The 25,216-nt window shown below is 36.5% G+C and overlaps 1 protein-coding gene across 2 annotated transcripts in view; it reads right to left on the minus strand.

Moving 5' to 3' along the window:
- Positions 1–25,216, minus strand: part of myo10 (myosin 10) — a 146,420-nt gene that overhangs the window by 76,801 nt on the left and 44,403 nt on the right. Inside the window, exons 1-2 of one of the 2 annotated variants that reach the window (XM_031903372.1) lie at positions 12,065–12,122; positions 6,870–6,919 (exon numbers count right to left, since the gene is read on the minus strand). Coding sequence is in view for 1 of the 2 variants with exons in the window: in NM_001375274.1 (NP_001362203.1) it covers positions 12,065–12,223 (159 nt within the window). In the remaining variant the exon portion in view is untranslated. 2 annotated transcript variants of the gene reach the window in all.

The raw sequence follows: 25,216 nt of genomic DNA on the forward strand, positions 1-25,216 counted from the left end.
AAACATGGCTACGCATGAAAATGTACATTGCTCACTTTGGAAGTTTCAATTTACATTAAAAAATACTAGTAGTAGTACACACATTCACACAAAATAACCAGAAAATATATAAATATATCTAGAACTCGCATGTGCTGAAAAATGTACTGCAGCACAACTCCCAATGTTTGGGCTAAACTGTACTTCCTCTCCAAGCCGCACACAAAATAATTACATTTCATAACTTTATACTTCAAATCTGCATGCAAATAAACTTCTACAAACAGGAACATATAAGGAACATATAAAGGACATTATTTGGTTGTTCTATAATCTGTGTAAATGAGCAATGGCCTTTACATGGTCACATTATTAAAATTGTTCAGCTTATAAACAAAGGAAATTATTACTGATGTCCGTGTTAATGATATGGGAATGGAAATTACATGGAAATCTTTTTATGCTACTGAAATCCTGCCATGGAAAAATTGTGTGGCATTCTGGTAAGTAACTGGATAAATCTAAACCAGACTACACTTGCACTACAAATGCAAAAAATACCTTCAAAACAGTATGAATAAGGTGAAATAGAATACAGGTATAGTATCTCTTATACATAAACCCAATACCCAGAAACCTCTGAATTATGGGCCATCTCCCATACAGTCCATTTTAAGCAAATAAATCAAATTTTTTCATGTCCCTTTTCTCTATAATAATAAAACAGTACCTTGTATATGATGTTGACTTAACTGCATAATTTAATATTGGTGGCAATACAGTCCTATTGGGTTTATTTAATGCTTAAATGATTTTTTGCACACTTTTGTTTAGCAGACTAAAATGAAAGGACAAATCAAGAAACAAATATTTATGGCGAGCATTGTCAATTAATCATCAGACTATGATTAAGTGTCAGATGGACATGAAAAGTATCAGACTTCATGAAATGAGTGTAAAATAAAGGTTTTTTTTTTTAAATTTTAAATTGGCCTATTTTTGAATTTTCAGAGTGCCCTTTTCTCTTTTTTTGTTTTGACATTTAAAGGACATATCAACCTCAAAAATATTTTCTTATTACGCCTGGATCGGGGGCGCTTTTTGGATGTGCCAGCACGGGACACTGTATACGCGGGACCTATCCTGGTGAGTGCTCCCTGCTTTCTGTATTTAGCATTCAAAAATATTTTTTGCCTAACATAAGAAAACATATTTCTAAGAAACTTTGCAATATACATTAATTACAGATTTGTAAAGGTTTTCAGGTTATTTGTATATATTTTCGCTATTCAAAGCAGTGTTTGTTTGTCCTTTTCTATTCTCTGTCCTTGTTGTTCTGGCTTTTTAAACAGTGTAACACAAGCCAGCAGACTGACAGACCTTTCTTGCTGGGGGAGACTGGCTTTTGCAGCATTGTTTAAAAATAAGTCATAACCAGGAGTTAGGCATATTGGAAAGTTGCTTAGAATTTTCTTTTAATAGGCAAAGATTATTTTTGGGGTTGACACGTCCTTTAAGTTATGGTGATCCAAATGACAGAAAAAACTTTATCCAAAACAGCTCACATCCCAGGCATTAATAGGTATAGTTCCCATGATGAGACCAATCGTGCCTGACTTGTGGCTTTACAGCTGCTGCTAAACTATGGATCCCAGCCTACTCTTGGTCTGGCAAATTAGCTGAGCAACAGCTGGGGAACCACAGTTAGAATGTTCAGATGGACACTAGCTGCTGATATTGAGTTTCTTGCTGAAGTGGTATGCTGAAAACAGGTGCAAGCTGCATCATTTGCATCGGTTTGTATCAACAGTCCAGTGTTTCACTCCCTTTGAGAATGACTTAAAAAAGAAATTAAATTTGCACATCTCAGAGCCTGCAATAACACTGTAGAAAAATGATCATTTTTGTAACTTCACCAATTGACGTTGGCAAATTATACAAACCACTGATCTATCTATATTGTCAGAGATCATTGGATTATTCTACTAGATCATGGTAAATTCTTCATTTAGAACAGGTATGCTCACACACTACTGTGTACCCATACAGGTGCATGCTCATATTTACACACACACTCTTATTATTATTATTAATAACATTTATAAAGCTCCTAGTTTTACAGAAACAAAACAAACCTTTTTACAGAAGAAAAAAGTTTTTTTTGTTTAAATGTCCCAGGTCGTTAGTGTATCCCTGCCAGCTCCCCTTCACTTCTCCTCCGTATATTACAACTCATTTATAAAGCTCCAACATATTCTGGAGCACTATACAATAAATGGGTATCTACAATAAACATTGATTACATTACAAAATGGGATTGATAACTGATACAAGAGGTTAAGATCTAAAAGCTATACTGTACCCCCCAACTAATCCTCTTTAGATAGGATAGTGCTGACTCACTATCCATGGGGTAGTTTACAGAAAATGCAAATTATGAAGAGAGGTAGACTGGACTATTTTTACATCTGACTGGATAAGGGGGGGCAAATTACAAATGGAAGGTTAAAGTGACAAGTACAAGAAAAATTGGGAGAAAACAACCTAGTTTTTTGCATGTTTTGTACCATGCATGAAGGTCTTTAAATTCCAGACATGTGTGTCCCCATGAACACAGCACTGTAGACCTTCGGCAGCACTGTATTCATGAGGGGCAAATTGGGGGCCTTTTTTACATGACCCCAATATCATTTTGACAAACTGTGTAACTGTTGCAAACATTTGCAAAGGATTCATATGAAACATGCCTAAAGCCAATAAGCCAAGGCTGCACAGATTTTACACCAGACATGCACACAGCATTTTCTAGGGTGTACTTAAAGGAGAAGGAAAGGCTAATAAAGAGTTAATCTCAAGCTGCAGGCATACATTCCCTTGTCTCAAAAGTGCCCTTAAGTCTCCCCATATTTCTCCCGTTCAGATGATCAGAAGCCAAACAGGAAGAAAAAACGCTGAGCTGTGTAAAGAAAGTTCCCATAATGCCTCACTCCTGCGCAGACACCCAGACCAAGTGAACATGCTCAGTTAGTAAGACTTTGAGTCAGCTTCCTACTGATTGGCTCAGATCAGATCTGGATCAGATTCCTAAGGGGGGGGAGTGAGTTCTTAGCATTCTTGAGGGAGGGGGGAGCAGGAAAGAGCAGAAAGCAAAGAGCTGCATGTCTCTGGCAGAAGGAAACAGACACAACTAATCTTTTGACAGGGAACTCAGTGCAGCATTTCTGTGAGTGCTTATGGCTGTATTTACATAGACCTTTCTGATAAAGCTTACTTAGTTTCTGCCTTTCCTTCTCCTTTAACTCCTTGTGGAAGTAGGAATGCTAATTTTAAAGAAATATCTTTCTATATATATTTTTAAGCAGGTTTTTCACTAAAAGAAGTTACTTTGGAAAAGTAAAGTGTGGAACGCTAAACTCAGATATCAAACAACTGTGCAGAGCAGCTGGATGTCTTTACTGTGTATCTGGTAGGTCTCAGACACATGTGTCACTAAAGGGGAACAGGCCATACAGAGCACATCACTTCAGGAATGCAGTTGCTGATCCACCATAAACAAAGAAAAGATAATTAATGCTCTTGTTTTAGCTCCTAGACTGAACTACAGGGCTTGTGGTGCATGTAATCACTATTTCTTCTTAACTCTCACTGATTTGTACTGGACTTTATCCTGTTTTTGCCTTAATTATAAGCTGTGCTTCTATGGTTACATTTTCTGTATTGTGGTATTGTCTGTCTTCATGTTTCCAGTACAGTATTATTCAAAGGATTTGTTGTACTGCTCTGAGGCTTAAAGGGAAACTGTAGACCAATTAATATTCATATCTTCATGTAAAATGATTACCTTATTATAAGTGGCTACTCCTGACATTAGAGAATTATGAAAAGAATGCTAAGAGACACTGATTTGACTGTATTTATGGTTCCAAAATTTAAATGAAAATTGTAGATAAAAGCCCAAAACCAAATAGGCTGCCAGTCACTGCTTTAATGGAAGCCACCTGTAACTGCTAGTATAGGTGGTTTGTGGCCAAAACTGCACATTAGTCCTTAGTCTAGAAGGGTAGTAAATCCTTTTTCCTGGGTCAAAATATAACCATTGCCATTTTTTAGTTTGCCCACTAGATGGCATTATTCTGGAGCCATTTTTTGAGACATAAGTGACAGTTCTTTCATAGATCAGATTTTATAAGATCCAATATTGATTTTTTGGTAATGTTGGTAATGTTATGTTAGCTTACACACTATTATATATATGCCCCTAGGAGTGATAGATAGTTTAGGGCTAGCTACTCACCAGCCTGGGCTTCAACAAGGAGTGTTAGTGGTATTAATACCCCAGGTGTATAACTGTCAAGAGTAGATAAGTGTACAGACCTAGGGATAGATAGAATTTGCCTAGGTTCCACTAAAGAAAGATTCTGAAAGCTGGCAATGACCCATTGTCCTTGTACTAAGCTGTTGTGCATTGATTGACCCTGCAGGGCTAAATATATTACTCGGAGAGAACTGTGAGTATCTGACTGACATCTTACTATGTGTAAAATCTGCTTTATTGCTGATTGAATACTCCTATGTGTATTTAGTTTAATAAAGTCATTCCTGTTTAAGTTCAAGAACCACTGGCACGCTTATTGTTACCTCAACCCGAGAGGTAGAGTTGGACAACACCCTGGGCCTGCAAAACATTTGAGGGCTCCCACCTCAGAAAGAGAATCTCATTCCAATAGTTGGAAAGGTGACTGGGTTTTGGGTTTACCATAGCCTTGCACATATATCTGATGCTTCCTTTAAGGGCAATGGCAGACGGGGAGATTAGTCGCTCCGCGACAAATCTCCATTGCTGCAGGCGACTAATCTCCCCGCAATGCCATCCCACCAGCAAAAATGTAAATCGCCGGTGGGATGGTATATGCGGTGCTACGATTTCCCGAAGCCACCCGAAGTTGCCCTTGAGAGGAAACTTCAGGCGGCTTCGGGAAATCGTAGCGATAAGTAGCCGGTGGCATGGCATTGCAAGGAGTTTGCGGCAACGAAGATTTGTCGCAGTGCGAATAATATCCCCATCTGCCACTGCCCATTTGGTAACTAATGAAAATATCCATAGGGGTTTGCTGATTTTATGTTTTAACAGTTTGGTGCCAGGACCACTCTGCAGTTAACAGCTTCACAGCTTAAGTATCAGGATTTGAGCTTCGATTATCAGCCCCACATAGTTTCTGTTTCTAACCACCCACTACCTAAGACTCAGTTTAATAGAGTATATAACAGAGCTTATATATTTGATTTTTATTCACCAGCAGCATGTTTTATTAAACAACTTATAAAAAGCAAGAGATAACCCATCTTTGTGTGTCTTTTTATTTTATTCAGTGTCTATAAAAATATTTAATCCTTGCAGGTTTCCCTTCCTTTGAGTAAACAGAGCTGCACGTGGTCAGGTTACACTTATTCTCTAAAACTGTTTCTTGTGTTTATCCAGTGTTCTTGTGACCTGTGAAGTCTGTGGTTATGGCCCCATAATCCTTTGCAGCCATAGACTTTATTTTGAACTTTTTTATGTGAAGGAGGTTGAGGATTTTCTAGTTTATTCGCATTTAGGAACATTCAAATCATCATTAAAGACTGTGATGCTTACGTTAGAATAAAAACTTACTGTGGGTGATATTTGCTTAAAAACAGATGTTTCACAGTGACTCACAGCAAACTAAATTTAGAGCAAAAAGAAAAACATATTGGATAACATTCTCATTCAGGGGAAATTACAGGGGTACCTGAAATCTTTTTTAATTCTCTGCCCCTTGCAATTATGGCTAAAGTTAACGTTCACAGCCATAAAGTTATTGAGGTTGAAACTTTAAAAAACAGAAAGAAAACATTATGAGAACAAAGTATAGTACTTAAGAACTTGGGCTGTGGAATCGTTCTTTAATTTATTTACCCATTCCCACACCATAAAGTATGATAGAATAGCCTGCAGTTTGTTTGTTCATTTTGATTTATATATATATAAATGAAAGGTCCCATAGTGATTCAGAGTTAGAGATCAGTTTATTATAACTAATGGTGGCTTGCTTTAACAAAATAGGTATGGGATCTATTATCCAGAACACTTGGGACCTGGAGGTGTTTCTGTAATTTGGATCACCATGCTTTAAATTTACTAAAAACATTAAACCCAACAGGTTTTGCCACCAATATAGATTTATGTATCTTAGTTAGGATCAAGTACAAGGTACTGTTTTCTTATCATATAGACCAAGAGAAAATTTTTTTTTTTTTTAAAAATAACTTAATGGCTTAAAATGCTTTCCATGGGAGATTGCCTTGCCATAAGTCAGAGCTTTTTGAATATCAGGTTTCTGCATCAGACTTTCATACCTATACATGTTTTCCAGGTAAGGGATCTTTGTGTAATTTGGATGTTCATAACTTAAGTCTATTAATCATAATGTAAACATTAATTAACCCAATAGGATTGTTTTGCCTCAAATAAGGATTATTTCTCTTTTATCCATATTGAATGTAGAAGGGACTTTTATGCACACAGTACTCTATGGGGCCGATTCATTAAAACACGCGTTCGAATCCCGAATGGGAAAAATTTGGACTGGATACGATAATTTCTGAAGATCGCAAATATCACGAAAATGCTTACGAAAAAATCGTTTAGTCCCAATAATATCATATTGGCGATCTGAAAGTCACAAAATTTTTGTACCAAACTTTTGCAAACAGTGGCAGAACCTTTCCGCATTTTTCGTGCAAAAGTACAAAAACGTTGCGCAAGCACGAAAAAAACGGTGAAAATACGCTCCGAGTGTTCGTGTCTTAATAAATCTCCCCCTATGCCTTATAAAACTAGAATATTTACTTCAATAAATCCTACTTACAATTAGACTTTATTTCTCCTTTATGATAAATGAAGATGCTGTATTTTTCCCTGGAAGATTAAAAAAAGCATTTTCATTGTTTGGTCTATTGAAGTCCAAGTTAATCTCTAGGCACCAATCCCCTGCATACCATAAGGCACACAGAGCAGTACTTGTAAACTCACAATGTCCAGTGTCTATCCTTGCAACATGTTAACTGCTTAGATTTTTCCACTGAAAATGATGGTTTTTTTGAAAGTAGTCTTCTCATACAGTTTCCATATACCCCTATATGTAATAAAATGCACTAAGTTTGCCCAGGAGCAGTAACCCATAGCAACCAATAAGATGTTTTGTTTTAAACAGGTGACCAGTAAATGCTAAATTATAACATTTTAACAATTACTTCTTTTTTAAATATATAGTTATTTGCAAAACACCTTTGTTCAATACCAAACTGGACTGTTTTTTTTTCTTTTTTTGATTGATTGTGTTTTTAGGAATGGCTGCTAAAAGTTGACAGAGCAAAATTGTGTTCCAGATACATAAGACAACCATTAAAGAGGGTGAAAGGTTTTCAAATAGGAAGGACATTGTACTATTAAACACCAAAGTAAATCATGAGGTGACATGTATAGAGCCATCTTAATGAATCTAATGTGCTGTAAATAATCCATTGCTGAACACATAAAAAGCTTCATTCATTGAATAAAATGAATAGCTTTAAAAAATGCTACCTAAACATAAACACTATAGTTGTGTTTATCCTCTTATTTCGATTGCAATCTTAATGCAATCTCATACAAAAATCTTAATGCAATCTCAAACAAAATAGTTATAGGATCCATGATCCTTCAGTGCTTAATCCCAGTGCACAAATGTTACACGGCCCTGAAGAAAAACCCCTTATACTGTAATATGGTTTTGTTTCTAAATTGGTAAGAAGCTTTGCCTTGGCTTAGCAAGTCTCCCACAGACACACATTTGCTCTACAGGTTAAGAGAGATTATCTGGTCAGTCCAAAACTGCTGAAACTGTGAAAACATGCAAATTTCCCCCTTTAGCATTGTTCTTCGTACTGCACAGCAGCACTTGATAAATAGCAGAAAAGGCAAATATGATTGGTCAATTGTGTATAAAGTTTAGTATATAGTGTTGCCTTTTTTTTCTTACCTATACATAAAACCTTATACTGTGTCAACAATTACATATAATCCACCTTTTCCTTATAAAAGGCATAATAAAGAGCTATAAATAAACACACAACCAGACAAATAAACAGACATGGACATGTGCTTGTATCTGGCCAGAGGCAACATTATCTTGCATGACTGGTGCACAAGATGAGGACTGTGACCTTGGAAGCCAAACAAGGTCATGCATTAATATGAATTGCCCAATATATTTCTTTGCATAATCACAAGTTTAACAAAAATATCTTACTTCATTACTGTTCATAGCTAAACCAGTCATTTTTCCATGGGCTCAATAAGTTGTAGTTGCTTACTCTCTGTTGAAGATATATTAGAGCAGGAAAACAATCTCTCAGTTACATGCAGACAAGATCCACTGTAAATGGATTTATGTAAAATGATGTTAGCAACACTGCCAGACTCATTTATGACTACCTATGCAATGTGCAAAGTGCATAAACTGTGCCCATTTTTTGCACTTTCCAGAATCTGCAAGCATTTCAAGGTCACATGAGACAGCTTACACTGCTAGTACATGGTATATTCTCTGTGCCACGGGGTTGACTTTTATGGAACCCTTAAAAGTGTAGGACATTTGCAGAAGGAATCCAATAAAAGTTTCAAGGGTCATAACAGGTTACATAGCAACAATGCATGTTTAAGAACAGCTGACTAAATCACTTTTCACATCACTGCTTTTATTTTTCATTCTTTAGCAAATGTGATACATATTGCAGCTGTATGCTGCTTTTAGCACAGTTGAAAAGGAGTCCATATTCCAAAAATAGATCTATCCTTGGTTTTATACCAGGGTTAAGGTTTCCTGATCAAAAAGCTTTGCATTCCAATCATACCCCATAAAGTGTGGGAAGACCATAGAATATATAATGTAAAACCTGTAAAATATATGCTCATATATAGTGCTTTGTGATGTCACCGCTGTCACATTTCTCACTGGAACTTATGTTTCAATACAGTCTCCTTGGAGTCTCACAACTTAAATAAAATTGTTTGGCTTGTAACTTTTATATGATCTTATATGATCAAATCAACTGTTTAGTTATTTCTATTCGCTTGTGATTTGGTGCTTTTAAATGAACATGGCAACCCTGATACAATGATGCATGTATCAATATTTTTATCTGCTCTGTGCCTGACATGGATAAGCAGAGAGTACATGGTCTGACTACTATATGATTAATATGATATGAGAGAAATTTTATTGTTAGCATCAGGTTTAGTGTACACAGATAATTTAATGAGCAATTTAATGTGCAGTCAGTTCCCAACTAACTTACAACTACATTATAATTGCCAATAAGAATCTTATTTGAGTATGAAATGGCTTATCCTGCTCTAGCACCTCATTCGTTAATATATAAAAGCCTCTCTATCATAAAATGACAGCCATGGATTATCCGACAGTTATGTTTATTATAGTATTAAAGTTGATATTTCAATATAAAAATTCAATATGATAAAGAAGGTGCAATATGAACTTCTAATAATCATGTCATTGGAAATGATAAAACCATGGCCAAATGCTACAGCCCCTTGCGTTTTATGAGTGCATGAAATTTCTTAGAGCTAGATATAGAAGGACACAGCCAGAGGCAAACACATGTATTGATACTGTTGTTCAGTGTCAAAATAGGGTCATGACAATCAGGAATGGTAGGGGAAAATAATTGACCTGTCTGGCTATACATATTATTTCTCAGGAAAGAACAACTAATAAACCAGAAGCTTGCTGAGATCCTAAACTTCAGGATGTTAAATGAAAAAAAAAATCTGTTTCAAGCTGTTGTTCATAAACAGGGCAGTTTATATACTGGAACTAGAAAAACTAGAAAGGTTTATAAGTCAACATTTTGGTATTACACAGAAACAAAATTTGTTTTTCACTCCAAATGAAGGTTTCTGTGTGACACTGTAACGTTGAGTAATAAACCTTTTTATTTTTGCATTTACATTTTGTTCACAATTCTTTAAATCCTAGGAGAGTTGTCCTTGTTTCAGTGTTCTTTTTTGGTACTAGCACCCAGGTTTTGTTTCTGCAAATGGTGTGCACCCTTTGGGCTATTGTATATATATATATACCTAATAAAGTGAGACCACACGCACAGGACTTTTGAGAAAAAAAATGGTGTTTATTAAAGATGGACTAACATTTCGGCTAGCAATCTGGCCTTTCTCATAGTATTTTTTCATTCTGCACCCAAGCAACATTGTTTTTGATTAACGTGAGTGCCGGCTCATGTCCAGCTTATGTACTGTATGTATATGGCATGTATATATATATATATATATATCTGTAGCCTGGCATTCTTCATGTAGCGCAATAGTTCAGCACCCCCTTTTGCTACACTGGAAAATGACTCATATAAAACTCACAATATGGCAAAGCCCATTTATTTTTCCTTTCTAATTACTTTACTTTTCCCATTTACTTTTCTAACATAACATAGCAAAACATTTGTATCTATGCTCATTAATTCTTGCTGATCAACCTGGTACAAGTATGCAGCACAACAAAGTATGCAATATGTCGGTGCAGCCAAATCCTGTTAAGTGAGCTGAAAGCAAATGATCTCTGACTATTTTGCATGGTAGGAAGCAGAGGTCAGGTTTAGAAAGGAAGCAGTAAGCAAACATTAGTGAGCTGGAGTTTCTGTTATGATGATTTAATCTGTTCTGCTGCCGGAGAATCATAAGGGACAAGGAGAGCACAGCAGTTTTTAGATAACTCTCCAGAAAAAGAGCTCTTATATTTTCAGTAAGGTGCTTTTTATTTATTTATTCTATTTGGGTCTGAACTAAATTGGTGATAAAAAAATGCTTGATCGTCCACAGTCAGCAGTATGTATTTTGGCACACTAATTACTGTCTGACTTTAAATTCTGTCATGTGACTGAAAAAAATTGTACAGTGCATATGTTATAAACATAATGGGACATGTCTTCATCTGTACCGTACTTCAAATTGGTTTTAAATGTCATTATAAATAAAAGCTGGGTTTATCTGTCTCTTTCTGTTCACTGGTTCTAACTTTTAAAACATTGTAGCAGAAATCAGTTCCCCTTCGTACACATACAGGAGTCAGTACCAGTTGTTACATTGAATACAAAGAGCCAGTGAAAAGTTGTTTATAATTACATTTTCTTTTATTACAGGAAAAAAAGAAACATTTTTTGGGTGGAGATCTCCTGTTACAATACTATACTATTATTTACTTCTATTCATCATATGTAAATAAACATAATAAAGATAAACTGTGCTTCATGAATTTAATTATGTTACAGGGGACACATTTAACTATCTCCCTGAATGTGAGCAACTCTATGGGGTGCAAAGATTTTCACCCATCTGTGTATGCGCTCTCCCATGCACATATGTGCACAAAGCATATAATGACACCAGTACAAAGAAGCTACAGGCTTTGCTCCTTGTGGCCTTTATTTGCCTGATGCAATCTTGATGGAACCAGCACTATGGAAAAAAATGCAGCTGACCTGTACTAGCACCATACACAAATGATGTATGTATTGCTCGCAAAGTGATTATGTTTTGCATAAGTAAACAAGCACTATAACCTTAAGGTGGCCATACACTGGAGATTGGTGGTTTATGTGTTAGAAATTTCACCTCTGTCTAACAATGTTATCACAGTCAAACGGGCCAGTCTAAATTATTTTAATAACGGCTACCAATATTACTAATGGCACATCGTGCACAAAAATGCAGCCTCAAATAACTCTAGTCACCACTCCTGCCTATGGGAATTCTGTGAAAATGCTAGCGTGGTGTGCAGTATATATTAGCAGTAACAGACAAAGGGGCGACTGGTACCACTAGTGGGCATTTTGACTTATTTTTATGCTTCACTAATTATTGTAGTCAGCACAAGAAGATGTGATAAGAACCACTTGTATGCAATACTCTACCATAGAGCTACTGTCATGTATGACGTGTAAGAAGTTCACCAGATTTGCAAGGAAGCTTACAGAAAGAGTAGAGACTTACATAGATTTTGTTCTGCTGGTATCGCTGGAAGAGATTGTACATGATTGATCCCTCATGCAGATCGCTTAGTGCTGCCATGTCTTCTACACCATCAGCACTTGTTGGATGTATAGAGGTCACCTTTTGGCGAGTAATTGTGCTTTGTTTATAAGTAAAAACCTAAAAAAAGGACAAAATAATATCCATCAGTTTCCATATAGTATGCTATCAACCTCTTAGCTTGCAGTTTTTTCACAGCCATAATACAATTACATATTTTAATTATTATTATCCTTTTATGTATCTCAAACTGATAAGCACCTTTATCAGTGATGGAGAATTTTAGCCACTTTGTAAGTCAATAAAATAATAAATTAGTTTACAGCAACATTATCAAGTCCTGAATATAAAGCTTTGTATTCCTGTATTACTTTATTGTCACTGTTTGCATAAAACATTGACCAAAAGATGTGAATGTATCTGTAAGAACACAGCTGAAAACTATGTTAGGAAACCTCCCATGGGCTTGCTTTAACTGAGGATAACATATACCTTAAACCTGCACTAGACCTCCAGACTTCACCCACTGGGGGGGGGGGGGGGGGCGGCTTGAGGCCCTGTTCTCACATTTCAACTTGTGGAATGTGACATCCTGTGAGGAGACAGCCAAGAACCAAGGAATTTCTGCAGTTCAGGGACACTATATTGTATAACGCATTAACCTCCACTGTTATTATATACAATCACATCTAAATATTTATCCCAGTTACCAGCACCTGATGCCCTTCAAGCAGAATAAACTGTCCTTGAAATGGTGTGGTTTGTCTCAAATGTATATCTACAAAAATATCCTTAATGTCCTCTGCAGAACAGGTTACTCTGACATAACCTGACATATTAAAACATTGATGCATAACAGTTACCCCGGACATCCATTACATACATTTGTCCTATGCAGAACTGTGGCAGTAAATACCCAAACAATCCTTATAAGTCTTTACTGAAAATGTCTTGAGAGCACAATCTTACAGACAAAAAACAGGACCATAATCCAGACTATATTCCATATATATATTGGAATATTTCATTGTCTAGGCTGCAATTAAACTATTATTGCATCTGTATAAACCAACATCTGACACAAAAACAGCATCATAACAGATTTCCGGGTTACAGATTAATCTAGAGCTGATCCAAATCCAGTATCCAGTATGAAAAGGCTTAAACACAGAGGGAAATGTTTGGCTTTATGTTTAAGGGCTAGTTTGCATGTATTTACAGCTAAATGGACAGTAAAATGTAATCATTAATCACAATCCATGTAACCACAACAATATGCTTTGTTTCTAAAGGCATAGCATACATATTAATATAATTATGACTTTCACAGCCATATCCCACAATAATTCTCCAGCGGCTTATCAGCATGCAGCAGCCAAACTAAAGTGTATTTAAAGATAAAGCAGAGGGAGATGCAACCTTGTTCTTGTCTACATCAAATCTCTGTCTATGCCTCCCTCCACCATTTTACTACAAGTACACGGTCACCAAACTCTTCTGACATTGTTCTGATGAGCTTTTTTCTGATCTTTACTAAGCCTAAAAGAACTGCTGTTTTTCAAAAAAGAACTGACCAGCAGGTGGTTTCAAATTCATTATATTAGCAGAGTAGCAATTGCTAATATATTTAAATCTAGAAAATGAATATTAATTGTAAAAGTGTTTAGAAGAGTGCTCTAAACAGTTGTACATTAATTTGTTTTAAGGGTTTCTATTTCCTTTAACTATGTTTCAGAAAATTTTTAATCCACTGCTCCAACAGGCTCCAACAATGTCATATTGGGCAATGTGCTGACTCCCACCATTTTCCTTTCCAACAGCTCCAAAGACTATAAATTCTCATGAGCCACCTGTGGCTCAACATAGCACCCTTTGGCTCTCCAGGTCAGTGAAAGGCTGACCTTTTTTTCAAAGAACTTGTTTTAGCCATCACCATTCTATTTCAAGTATTGCTAACACTGCAGGACTAAATCAGTGGAGAATGTTTTCCCTAGTCAGTTAACACCATGGGCTATTTTGTCTCTGATGGTTTAACATGTTGACTTAATAAAATGTTATTCTGTGAATGAAAACAACTTACAGCAAACTTCCGACAAACAGTTTTTAGAAGCTTTTTCAGATAAGTCTTATCCTGTATTTACTGTTTTGTTTGTTATGGGGACAAATGGTGCAAGCCCTCATATATTTGCTAGCACTACTCCTTTCCAGCAGAGCCTGTAGTGAAAGTTTAGTACCTGGTAGTGGGAAAGGAAATTCCCTTAATCATGACAGTAAAAACACACACAATGCATATATTTCATAAGTAGCCTGATCATGTTTGATGCAAACTTTGATTTTAAAGCTCAGTAAAATATTTTATATTTAATAAATACTATTCAGATTATAAAGAAAGATTTACAGGTAATGTGCTTTATAAATTATAGCTCACGTTATTATCAGCCAAAATACCCTTCTTTTGACACAAGCTCATTCAGTTGGAGTTATGCAGAAAAGGTGCTTAAACTGCTGTATATTAAAAAATATATTTTTTACATAGCCATTCATGAATCCTTATATTAAAAGGAAACCATGAGTCTATCTCTACCTATAGAGACAACCCCCACCCCCATTAGGCTCACAGAGTAAGTCAGCCCCTCCTGTACCTAGGTCTAAGGTGATGGTGGGGTTGCAGTACACTGTGAGCCCAAGAGGTAGTTGGGAAATGGTTCTTTAATAAATATATAAATGTCATAATATATTTTACATAAACATACTTGATTCCACCAAATGAAAGGAACCCATGGTTTCCTTTCAATCTGTGGTATCAGGTATGTTGGTTTAAAAAATATATAGCATTTATTTTTATTTTTGGCACTTCAGATAATATTTATCCACCTTTTTCTTACATAAGAATGGGATCATTTAAAAAAGGTTGTCCCCGTGTTTATATATTTCTTTATATATCATATAATCCTTTAAATCAGTTTTCCACATACAGTAAAATGCACAGAAACGTGGTAATTGATTGTTTAGTTGATTGGCCAGGTTTGAACATTTTGGTCGGCTAACGGAAAAATCTGTGACTGTATTGTGTATCAAGCAATATCCTTGGGGGACCTACAATGGAAGTTACTTTCGTACAATGGGTGTCTGACAACTATCTCATATTCAGAACATCCTCTGATCCTCTGGTTTGTATTTTAAGGGCTATCCTACAATCTCAGTATCCAACCCCTTGGATGTTGCTCCCAGTGGCCTCAAAGTAGGTGATTATTTTTGAATTTGTGGTAAGGAGGCAAGTTTTGGCTGCATAAAAACCAAGTGTATAGCCGAACAGAGCCTTCTGTATGCTGCCAGTCCACATAGGGGCTATTAAGTAGCCAATTATAACTATTATTTGCACCCCAGAAATATTTCCCATGCTTGTGTTGCTCCCCAACACTTTTTCCATTTAAATGTGGCTCACAGGTATAAAAGGTTGGGGATCCCTGCCCTAGAAGAAAAGATTACCATCACATTATCAGTCTAAGAGGAAGTGCTCTATATGATGTGAATATCCTGGAACAAAGTGTTTGCAATGATGACTGAAATGTCTGGCACCATGAGACTGTCTTTTGGGACACTGCTGTTTAATCAGCTGAGCTAAACTTTGACATTCATCAGGAATGACTATAAAGGCATGTTGGAAACTGCACATAAAATGTAGGGTGGATTTCTCTTCAATAAGAAAAAAAGTTTAAACCAGGTTAGAAGTGATTAGTTATGGACTTTATTTATCACTACTCTGTCCATTCTATGAAAAATATACATTTGTTTTTATACACCAACATTTATGATTCCTTAAACTGAGAAAAAAACCATGATAGACTGGCAGTGACCATTCCCACCCCTTAGGGCAATGGCAAACACACTGGTGTCAGCGTGAAACACCAGTAGTAAAAATGCAGGAGAAGGCAATTTCCAGTATTTTTCAAATGTTTTACCACCAGCAATTTACACTAAAACCAATGCAGAGGTAATTTCTGATGTTTTGTTGCCATGCTGGAGATTTCAGAATGCTATAAAGTGTGTGCCATCACCCTAAAGCTGGCATTCAAGTCACTGAGCCCCTATGAGTCCCTATTATTTGCAGAAAATCTGTGCAGTTCCCACCATGAAAATGTTATTTGTAATTATAACTGCTACTTATAGAAGTATCTGTCTGTGTCTTTTTGTACACTGTCCTGGTGGTAATGACTTAAGAAACAATGTAGCCAAAGGCAGCAAATTAACAGATCTGTAAAAAGCAACACTGTTTCAAGAGTCAAAAGGGGACCAATACGGTTTTCAATTCTAACTGCAAATACATTTACAAACTATCATATTATTCAACATTTTTAAAGAAGGTATATTAGAAAGTTGCTCTGAATTATAGTTTATTTCATTACGCAAAATATTAAATTCCCTTTAACTCCCATAAAGCTAGCCTAGATTTGCTGCTTCTCCTGGAAGTGAGCCTTCTGCCACACACAGCTCTGCCACTATGCCCCTACACTCCTAAAAGCTTCTTGATGTGCCTGCACCGGGAGCCATTGCATTGACCCGGGTGCAGGCACATGGAGCGGATTTCGGTGAGGAACTGGGTGCTCAAGCAGTTTTGTTCTAAAATCTGCTCTTCGTGCTTGCACCCATGCCGACAGTGCAGGCACATCAGAAAGCTTTTAAGTGGGTAGGAGCTTATTCTCGCCCTGCATTTATCCGCAAGCTGAGAATATGCCACATGTGGCAATAGCATTTCCATAACAACTTTAGAAAAACACATGCAATCATTGTATCAGTAAACATAGTTCCGTGTTATTGCTGTTATTCAGCATCCTTACTAACTCTTGTTGTTCTCTAATATCCCTATTTAAATAAAAGGCTAAATTTAATTGAATTGCTCACATAGATATTATTCTACTTTTATATGATCTATATTTTCACAGTAAGGTTTTTCAAACCTTGTTTTATTTCTATTTAAACTTGTTTTTTGTGACCTTGTAGCGCTCTGAATGCTTTCGAACATGGAAAGATAGTTAAACCCAAACAATCTGCAAGATTTATGGCTAAGCTCTTAAGCTTTGACTCAAAATTAATCTGAGTGATCTGAACTGCATCCTTGACTGGTTCTGCCAACAGAAACAAAATGTCATAGCTTTTCCATTTGCTGACAATTACAACAGTTTACAACAAAATAAGAAAACATTAAAGATAGGTGTGGCACACCCATTCAGATTTTAATTGCGTTTCAGTAGGATTTTGATTCTCACACTAAATATATTAGTATTGCCTTATGTTCCTTAATATGCTATGTTAAATATTTGGGTATAAGTCAATGTTTTACACCACCACAAAAAATTGTAAACCTCTCTTTTCAAAAGTTGACTGCTAAACATTCTAGTTTTATTCACCTTTTCTATGGGCCTGGGCATCCTACTTTCTGAACATGCAGTACATAATTTAATGAACATGTCTAATGGGTCTGCCAATAAATCCTACACTGGCTGGGTATGCATTCATTTTACTGCAGTCACTAAACACAACTTTTTTAATTGCTCAAGGCAAACTTCCCTTATCCTTTAATCTTGGAACAAAAATACCAATGCAGAGTTAAGGCCCCTATACACGTTGAGATTCGCTCGCTTGGCGAGATCGCCAAGTGAGCGAATCCTCACCCGATATCCCCACCTACGGGTGGGCGATATCAGGGGGCGTGTAGGCTATAATTCGATCATTTGGCCCAGGGCGGCAATGGGGCAGTCGGTTTGGGAACCGCATCAACAAGCCGATGCGGTCCACGATCCAACTGAATTTTCTAACCTGCCCGATCGATATCTGCCCAATTTCAGGCCAGATATTGGTCGGGCAGGCCCTCGTTTCTGCCCCTACACGGGTCGATAAGCTGCTGAATCAGTCCAAGGAAAATGGGGACCTTTAGGGGCTGATTTACTAAGACACGAATTCCGACCGAATTGGAAAAATTCCGATTGGAAAACGAACATTTTGCGACTTTTTCGTATTTTTTTCGATTTTTTCGGCGACTTTACGACTTTTCGGAAATTATCGCGACTTTTTCGTTACCAATACGATTTGCGCGAAAAAACATGAGTTTTTTGTAGCCATTCCGAAAGTTGCGATTTTTTCGTAGCGGTAAAACTTGCGTGAAAAGTCGCACCTTTTCCATAGCGTTAAAACTTAAAAGGCGCGATGTTTCGCACAAGTTTTAACACTATGAAAAAATTGCGACTTTTCGCGCAAGTTTTAACGCTACAAAAAATCGCAAGATTTTGCGCAACTTTCGGAATGGCTACAAAAAACTCGCGTTTTTTCGCACAAATCATATTGGTAACGAAAAAGTCGCGAAAATTTTCCGAAAAAAAATCGCAAAATACCGATCATTACGAAAAAAATGCAATCGGAAGCATTCGGGCCCGTTCGTGGGTTAGTAAATGTGCCCCTTAGTGTTCCTACTGTTTACTGGCTCAAAAAGGACCAGCATAGTATGGCACCACAAACCCTGCTCAATGGTTAACCTTGGGTGATGGTTAAAAAAAATTAACAACATTCACCTTGCCTGTACCTTTGTTAGGCATCCAGTCTTCCCAGAGCACTGTTCAGAATGCAAATATTGCAATTTTTGTGATGTATTTTTGAAAATCCAAAAAACCATACAGATTACACATTAGACACAACAGATTCCCAGTAGCTGCCCACCATCCCCTACCTAAGCTATTTGTCAGTCCACCTAATAAATTAATATACTGCGTTGTTAAAACTACCCCACCTGTTCCTGTCTTGGCTCACATGTGAGGAAGTGACCTTATGGCCCCAAGAACATTGTTTTTGTCTTTTTAATTTATTACAATGTCATACTTTTTTATTTTGTAGCTAACTCAAACAGTATAATTTCACACAAAGATATATATGGCAAACTTTCTGTGCTTCTGAGGTCCTGCACAAAATATATTAAGTGATATACCAGGCAGTTATATCTAGACATTCATGCTTTATTATAGAGCTATATTTGGTTTTTATTGCAGAATATTTCATAATCACTGGGGATGTTGCCCATAGCAACCAATTAGCAATTACATTTCAATGGTCAGTTAAGGTGGCCATATATCCAATTTTAGCTGCTAATATTGGTCCTTTAAACAGCAACTTATGACATTTTTGGGCACCACCGACGGGCCTTCCCAACCAACATCTGTTGGCTCATTGATGTGGACCCCAAATCGACGGCACCAATGCCTGCCGTTTTAATCAGATCGTTTGGCCCTAGGGCAAATTATCAAATTAGCCAGATATTGCCCACCCGTAGGTGGGCATATCGGGAGAACATCCTCTCGCTTGGTGTCCTCGCCAAACGTATATGGCCACCTTTAGAAGACAAAAGCAAAGATCTGATTGGTTGCTATGGGCAATATCCCCAGTGAAGTTTCTTTCCAGTGTTAATAAATACACACCTCAATGTACAGTATATATAGTATATTTTTTAATGTTACTGTCACTGAGGGAGTTTTAACTTCTACTCTACATATATATATATATATATATATATATATAGTCAAGATATAGGCAGCACAGCATGCAAAAGGAGTTACGACCTGGGTGCCAGTGCAAATTAGTAAAATATAAAATACAACAAGTAACGGCACTCACAGGATTTTCAAAGTAGCAGGACAAAGTGACAGAAAAAACTGTTATTTTACAAGGTTTTTATTGATCCAACGTTTCAGTTCCTTCCTGGAACTTTCATCAGGGAGACCAACCCAGAGTGAAAACAAACGCTTTAAATTTGCAAATTGGCGCCAGCAGGCGTTGCTAGGCAACCATAGTGTAACAAAAATGTGCATAAACCAGAAAAAGGAATAAAGAAAGTAAAAGGAAATAAAGGGAAACAGAGAATAGGAATAAATCTTGCACATAATGCTGTTTAGAGACACACATAAAACTCCTTAATACTCTTACCAGCTTTCTCACGCATATCCATCCAGAGCCGCCATATATATATTACTTTCTACCAGCCACATATTTAAATTTGTTACATATTGCAAAGTAGATATTTAAAAATGAATGACTTATTCACCTCGAATTTACCATATTGACTCCTTAGGTCTCACTAACCCCAATGCGAGCAAATGTGCAAACTCTTTACCAACCTTTCTTCCCTTCTCTTTTTCCTCCCTTTCTCTCCCCCTTTTTTTATATTTGGTTTACTTGTTTGGAAAAAAGGAAAATAAAAGCATTAAAAAAAAAAAAAAATTAATGACTTATTTACCAAAACACATTAATTTAACAGAAGAAAGATATTGGGTACAAAGGTCTGTGTGCCAATGAGAATAAAATGGAGAGCGGCTTAGTGAAAGCTGCAGTGCAGTGCGGAATATCAAGCAGATGTTCTGCACAGGAAATCAAAATATGCAGCAGTGGAACCTGACCCTGCTTCTTTGAACATTCTACCTTTAGTAACCTGACATGTTCTGGCTAGGTTCCTCAGTAGAGCCAGGTGTGCCCTGTGTTACCAGTCATTTATTTGTCTGTCATACACATCCCTATGACATACAACAACCCAATCAAGTGTTCTTCTCCAGTTTCAGGCAGTAGGTACCACACTTACACACATACTTGTCACCTTCTATTAGCCATTTCTTTAAGCAGTGCTAGTTGTGTCTACGCATAGTTCTACAGACAATCTTGATGGAACTTTAGTTTTATCCAGAAGAAGCACACACATTTGACAGTGGTAATTAAAGGGGTGTTTTTGTCGTCCTCTTCTTCTCAGCTTTCAAATGGGGATCACTGACCCCAGCAACCAAAGACTATTTCTCTGTGAGGCTACAGCTTTATTATTTATTGTTTATTACTTACCTTTCTATGCAGGCCCTCTACTATTCATATTCCCATCTCCTTTAAAAACAACTGCCTGGTTGCTAGGGTAAATAAGCCCCTGGCAACCAGATAGCTGCTAAAATACTAAATGGAGAGCTGCTGAATAAAAAGCTAAATAACTGAAAAAAACAATGAAGACCTATTTCAAACTTTCTCAGAATATCAATGTCTACATCTACCCCTTTAAAATCGAATCTAAGTAAAACCCAGTTTATTCTGGATGGTGAAATGGTAATGAGATGCTGAACATATGTATTAGTACTTATTCCTTCATCTAGAAGTAAATCTACAAGCAGATCACATTAGCAAGAATTCTATTAAGAACTTAAATGAGATCATAGAGATATTAGCTACAAACAATACTAATGTGGATTCTATGAGTATATAAAATTACATGGTCATTTTGCAGAGGTAACTGAGATTCCCAGGGTTTGTAAATTAGACAAGTAGGGGGAAAAAAAGATCTGCTTAACTACTGAACATGTTATGGTCACTTTTTGTAATTGCTGGGGCCCATATTCTTCCCTGAAGATCAGTAATTCTTAACGCCATCCAGGTAAGTTTAATAAAATAATGAAATTTGCAAGTTGTATATTACAATAATTGCTTTCCACAGGGGACTTCATTCTGAATTAATGAATCAAGTTTACCATTTAAATTACTGTTCCAATTGGTTTACCGTGTAACTAGCAGTTGGCCTGCTATTCATTTATTTTATTATCTTAATATATAGGCTATATGATTATGGCACGAGATGTCATTTAAGGTCAGCTTACGTGTGCAACTACACAAGGCACCATACCAAGGGACATATACCTTCCACAGCACTTTAGCTCCACCCAAATAATGGAAGACTACAACTCCCTTTATTATCCAGCACATTATCAAAGGTTTAACATAATGGGAGTCATGGTCCAGCAACCACAGAGAAGGCAGCAATAAAGTACTGTACAATCATTTTTTTCTGATTCTTCCACAGCCAATGATCCAGTTAAAGGGGTGGTTCACGTTTAAGGTAACTTTTAGTATGTTATAGATTGGCCAATTCTAAGCAACTATTCAATTGGTATTCACAATTTAATTTATTGGTTTTTGAATTGTCACTGACCCCAACAGTCGAAAACTATTGTTCTGTGAGGCTACAATTGTATTGTTATTGTTACTTTTTATAACTTATTTTTCTATTCAGGTCCTCTCCTTTTCTCATTCAAACCACTCCCTGATTGCTAAGGTAAATTGGACCCTAGCAACCAGATAGCTGCTGAGCCACCAAAGAGGAGAGCTGCTAAACAAACATTTAAATAATTGAAAAACTACTAAATATAAAAATGAAGACCAATTGCAATCTGTCTCAGACTATTTCTCTCTATATCACAGTAAAAGTTAACTCAAAGGTGAACAACCCCTTTATTGCAAGAGTCCAATACAAATAGACTATGTTCTTGGTTGTGAGATGGTTGCCAAATTTTTGTCTAGCACTGAGCACATATAATGATGTTCATGCATCTGTAATTATATGAAGTGGAAGAACAAGTGTCAGTTTTAGGGAAGGTATACATCATTTTTAAAAATATTATGCTCATGTAGAAGAGAATGTACTTTACTTTTCAACTAAAAAAAAGTGCTCTAATAAGTAATATAGTAAACCTATGTTAAAATAAAAAGAGAACGCTATTAACACATGACAGACCTGTTGGTGTTTTATTATTAATTAGCAGAACAGGTGGCTTTAGGGTTTATGCTTTTCCCTTATGACTTTTAAGTTAATGAGGGATTCACTGAAGCAAGACAACACTCAAATAGATTTTGGCAGCTGACTCAAAGGACTGTGCATAAACTTGGGTCGCCATGATATCCTGTGCTCTGTGGCCAATAAAAATACTGCAGTCAGTGTGGGTCTGGGTAAACACATTACTGACTTTATTACTGAAAAGTTAAAGATGCAGCACTGTTATCAGATATGAAGTCTTAAAACAATCTAAGTTAAAAATGGATACTCTTGCTGAGTAAAACAAAGGTACCCCGCTGTTTCTGTGGCCAAATGGACCAGCTAAGTTTCCTAGTATATGGTGCATCCCTATTCATTATACAGAGGCTCAGTGGGCAGATGATTTGTTTTGCTTGTGCTCATACCAACAAGAAATAGAATGTACTTTTAATTTCAGGTTTTCCCTGGTTAGTTAAAAAATATAACAAAACTCTTCTAGTCTAAAACTGAAATCATAATTTATCTAATAATTTAGCTGATAGGGTAAATTGCAACCAGATAGCTGCTGAATTTCCAAACTGGAGAGCTGCTAAATAAAAAATTTGATAACTTAAAAACAATGAAAATTGAAGACCAATTGCAAACTGTCCTAGGATTTCACTATGATATACTAAAAGTTTATTTAGACAGTCCCTTTTTTTTTAATCTCTGTACAGTACCCAGAATAACATACCATCACCTCTTTGGGGTCTTCCAAGTCAGATAGAGGTAGGCTTAGCTTCAAGCTAGACAAGGAAGTTAGTGAAACAAAATAAATCTGTATGCAAGGAGAAAGGTGTGTTATTCTGGGGATTGATTAGAGTAATTTTAGAGGACTTCATAATAAAAGACTATCTTGTCCTTTAACAGCATAGGATCCCTAATCTTTTCAGATAATACTTAAGTGCTAACATTCATCTGATACAGCCAGGATATGTAGTAAATAGGTTGTAACAGTTAAGAAGGCCTGAACCTGGCTATTGAGCTACTTTTGGGAAACACCAAAGGAAGGAAAGAAACCTTTAGGGCTGTGACACGCAGGGAGATTAGTCGCTGTGAGACTAATCTCCCCAAAATTCCATCCCATTGGCTAGAATGTAAATCGATGGTGGGATGGCATACGGGGTGCCACGATTTCCTGAAGTTGCGGAAGTTGCCTTGAGAGGAAACTTCCGCAACTTTTTCCATTTAAATGTGGCTCACGGGTATAAAAGGTTGGGGATCCCTGCATTAAGGGCACCCATGGTATTTCTCCACCAGCAGAAAAAAACAGGTACACTGTCATTGCAAATGGCGTGGTTGTTGGCTCAAAAATGCACATGTGATTTTCATGTGCGATTAGCCTTAGGGATGCCAGACCTTCTTAAAGCAGAGAATTGCGGTGTTGTGCTCGGTACGTGGAAGGATTTCTCGACCCTCACATGACTATTCTGATTTAAAAACTATTTTATTTATAAATCTGATTTCTATTAAAATTAGATGTATATTTACATATTCTGCACTGCTGGGTGTGACTGAAACAAAGTTGCAAGTTAGCTGATAAAAGCTCACGAAAAGACTTTTAGAAGATCAGACTCCTGTTGCATTGTTTCATGAGTCAGTTGCATCGCAACTGTAATAGTTAAAACAGTAATAGAACCAACTCGAGAAAACCATAATAAAATCCAAATATAGCTTATTTTTACATGAAACAAAATATAACCATCCACTTTATAATAAGGCTGTGCATTTTGTTAATGCAGGATGTTTCCTGCATTCACGTCCCTTCAAACTGCCAGATTGCTGATCAGTTGAGATGTTCTGGCAGCTAGCTAACAGTGCTCTGTCTACTCTGTTTCAGTTTGTTCCATGCAAAAAATTCAGCAAAACTCAGCTGAGAATTGCCTGAGCTTAGGGGATTTTTAATAGCAGGCTCCAAACCAATTACCGTGGTCTTACATTTCTTTAGCTGAAAAATGCCATCAGTTTTGGCTTTATTTATAGAAATGTATAAATGTTGGTCAGTTAAGAGGAATTCTGTGGTTTTATTTTCTTTCCAAACACCTTCTCACAAAAAATGTTCTAAATTTATACTGCTGGAAAAAGGCAAGGAGATGTAGAACCAGCAGCAAATGGTGTCAGGCTGGAAGAATCAAACAAAATGTAATGACACATTATAACTATCCTTTAGAAAGTATCTTCAATGACTATTATAATTTAAACTCTATTGCTTATTAATGCAAATTAAATATTTAGTTGTTTATTAGTGAAAAACTATTGAAATATCCATGATTAAGGACAAAAAAAAAGTATTAACTTTATAAACTTTCACACTAAATTTAATACTCTACTTTAAGCACCATGTACTTAAATGTTAGTTTCTTATAGAATGCCCTATTCCTAGCACTTTTGCAATTGCTCTTCATTATTTATTCTTTAGATTTTTTGTGCTGCCTTTCTCTATTACCTCTTTCCAGCTTTTAAATGGGGGTCACTGA

Source organism: Xenopus tropicalis, chromosome 6, assembly GCF_000004195.4.
Source record: "Xenopus tropicalis strain Nigerian chromosome 6, UCB_Xtro_10.0, whole genome shotgun sequence".
In the NCBI taxonomy this organism is placed as follows: Eukaryota; Metazoa; Chordata; class Amphibia; order Anura; family Pipidae; genus Xenopus; species Xenopus tropicalis.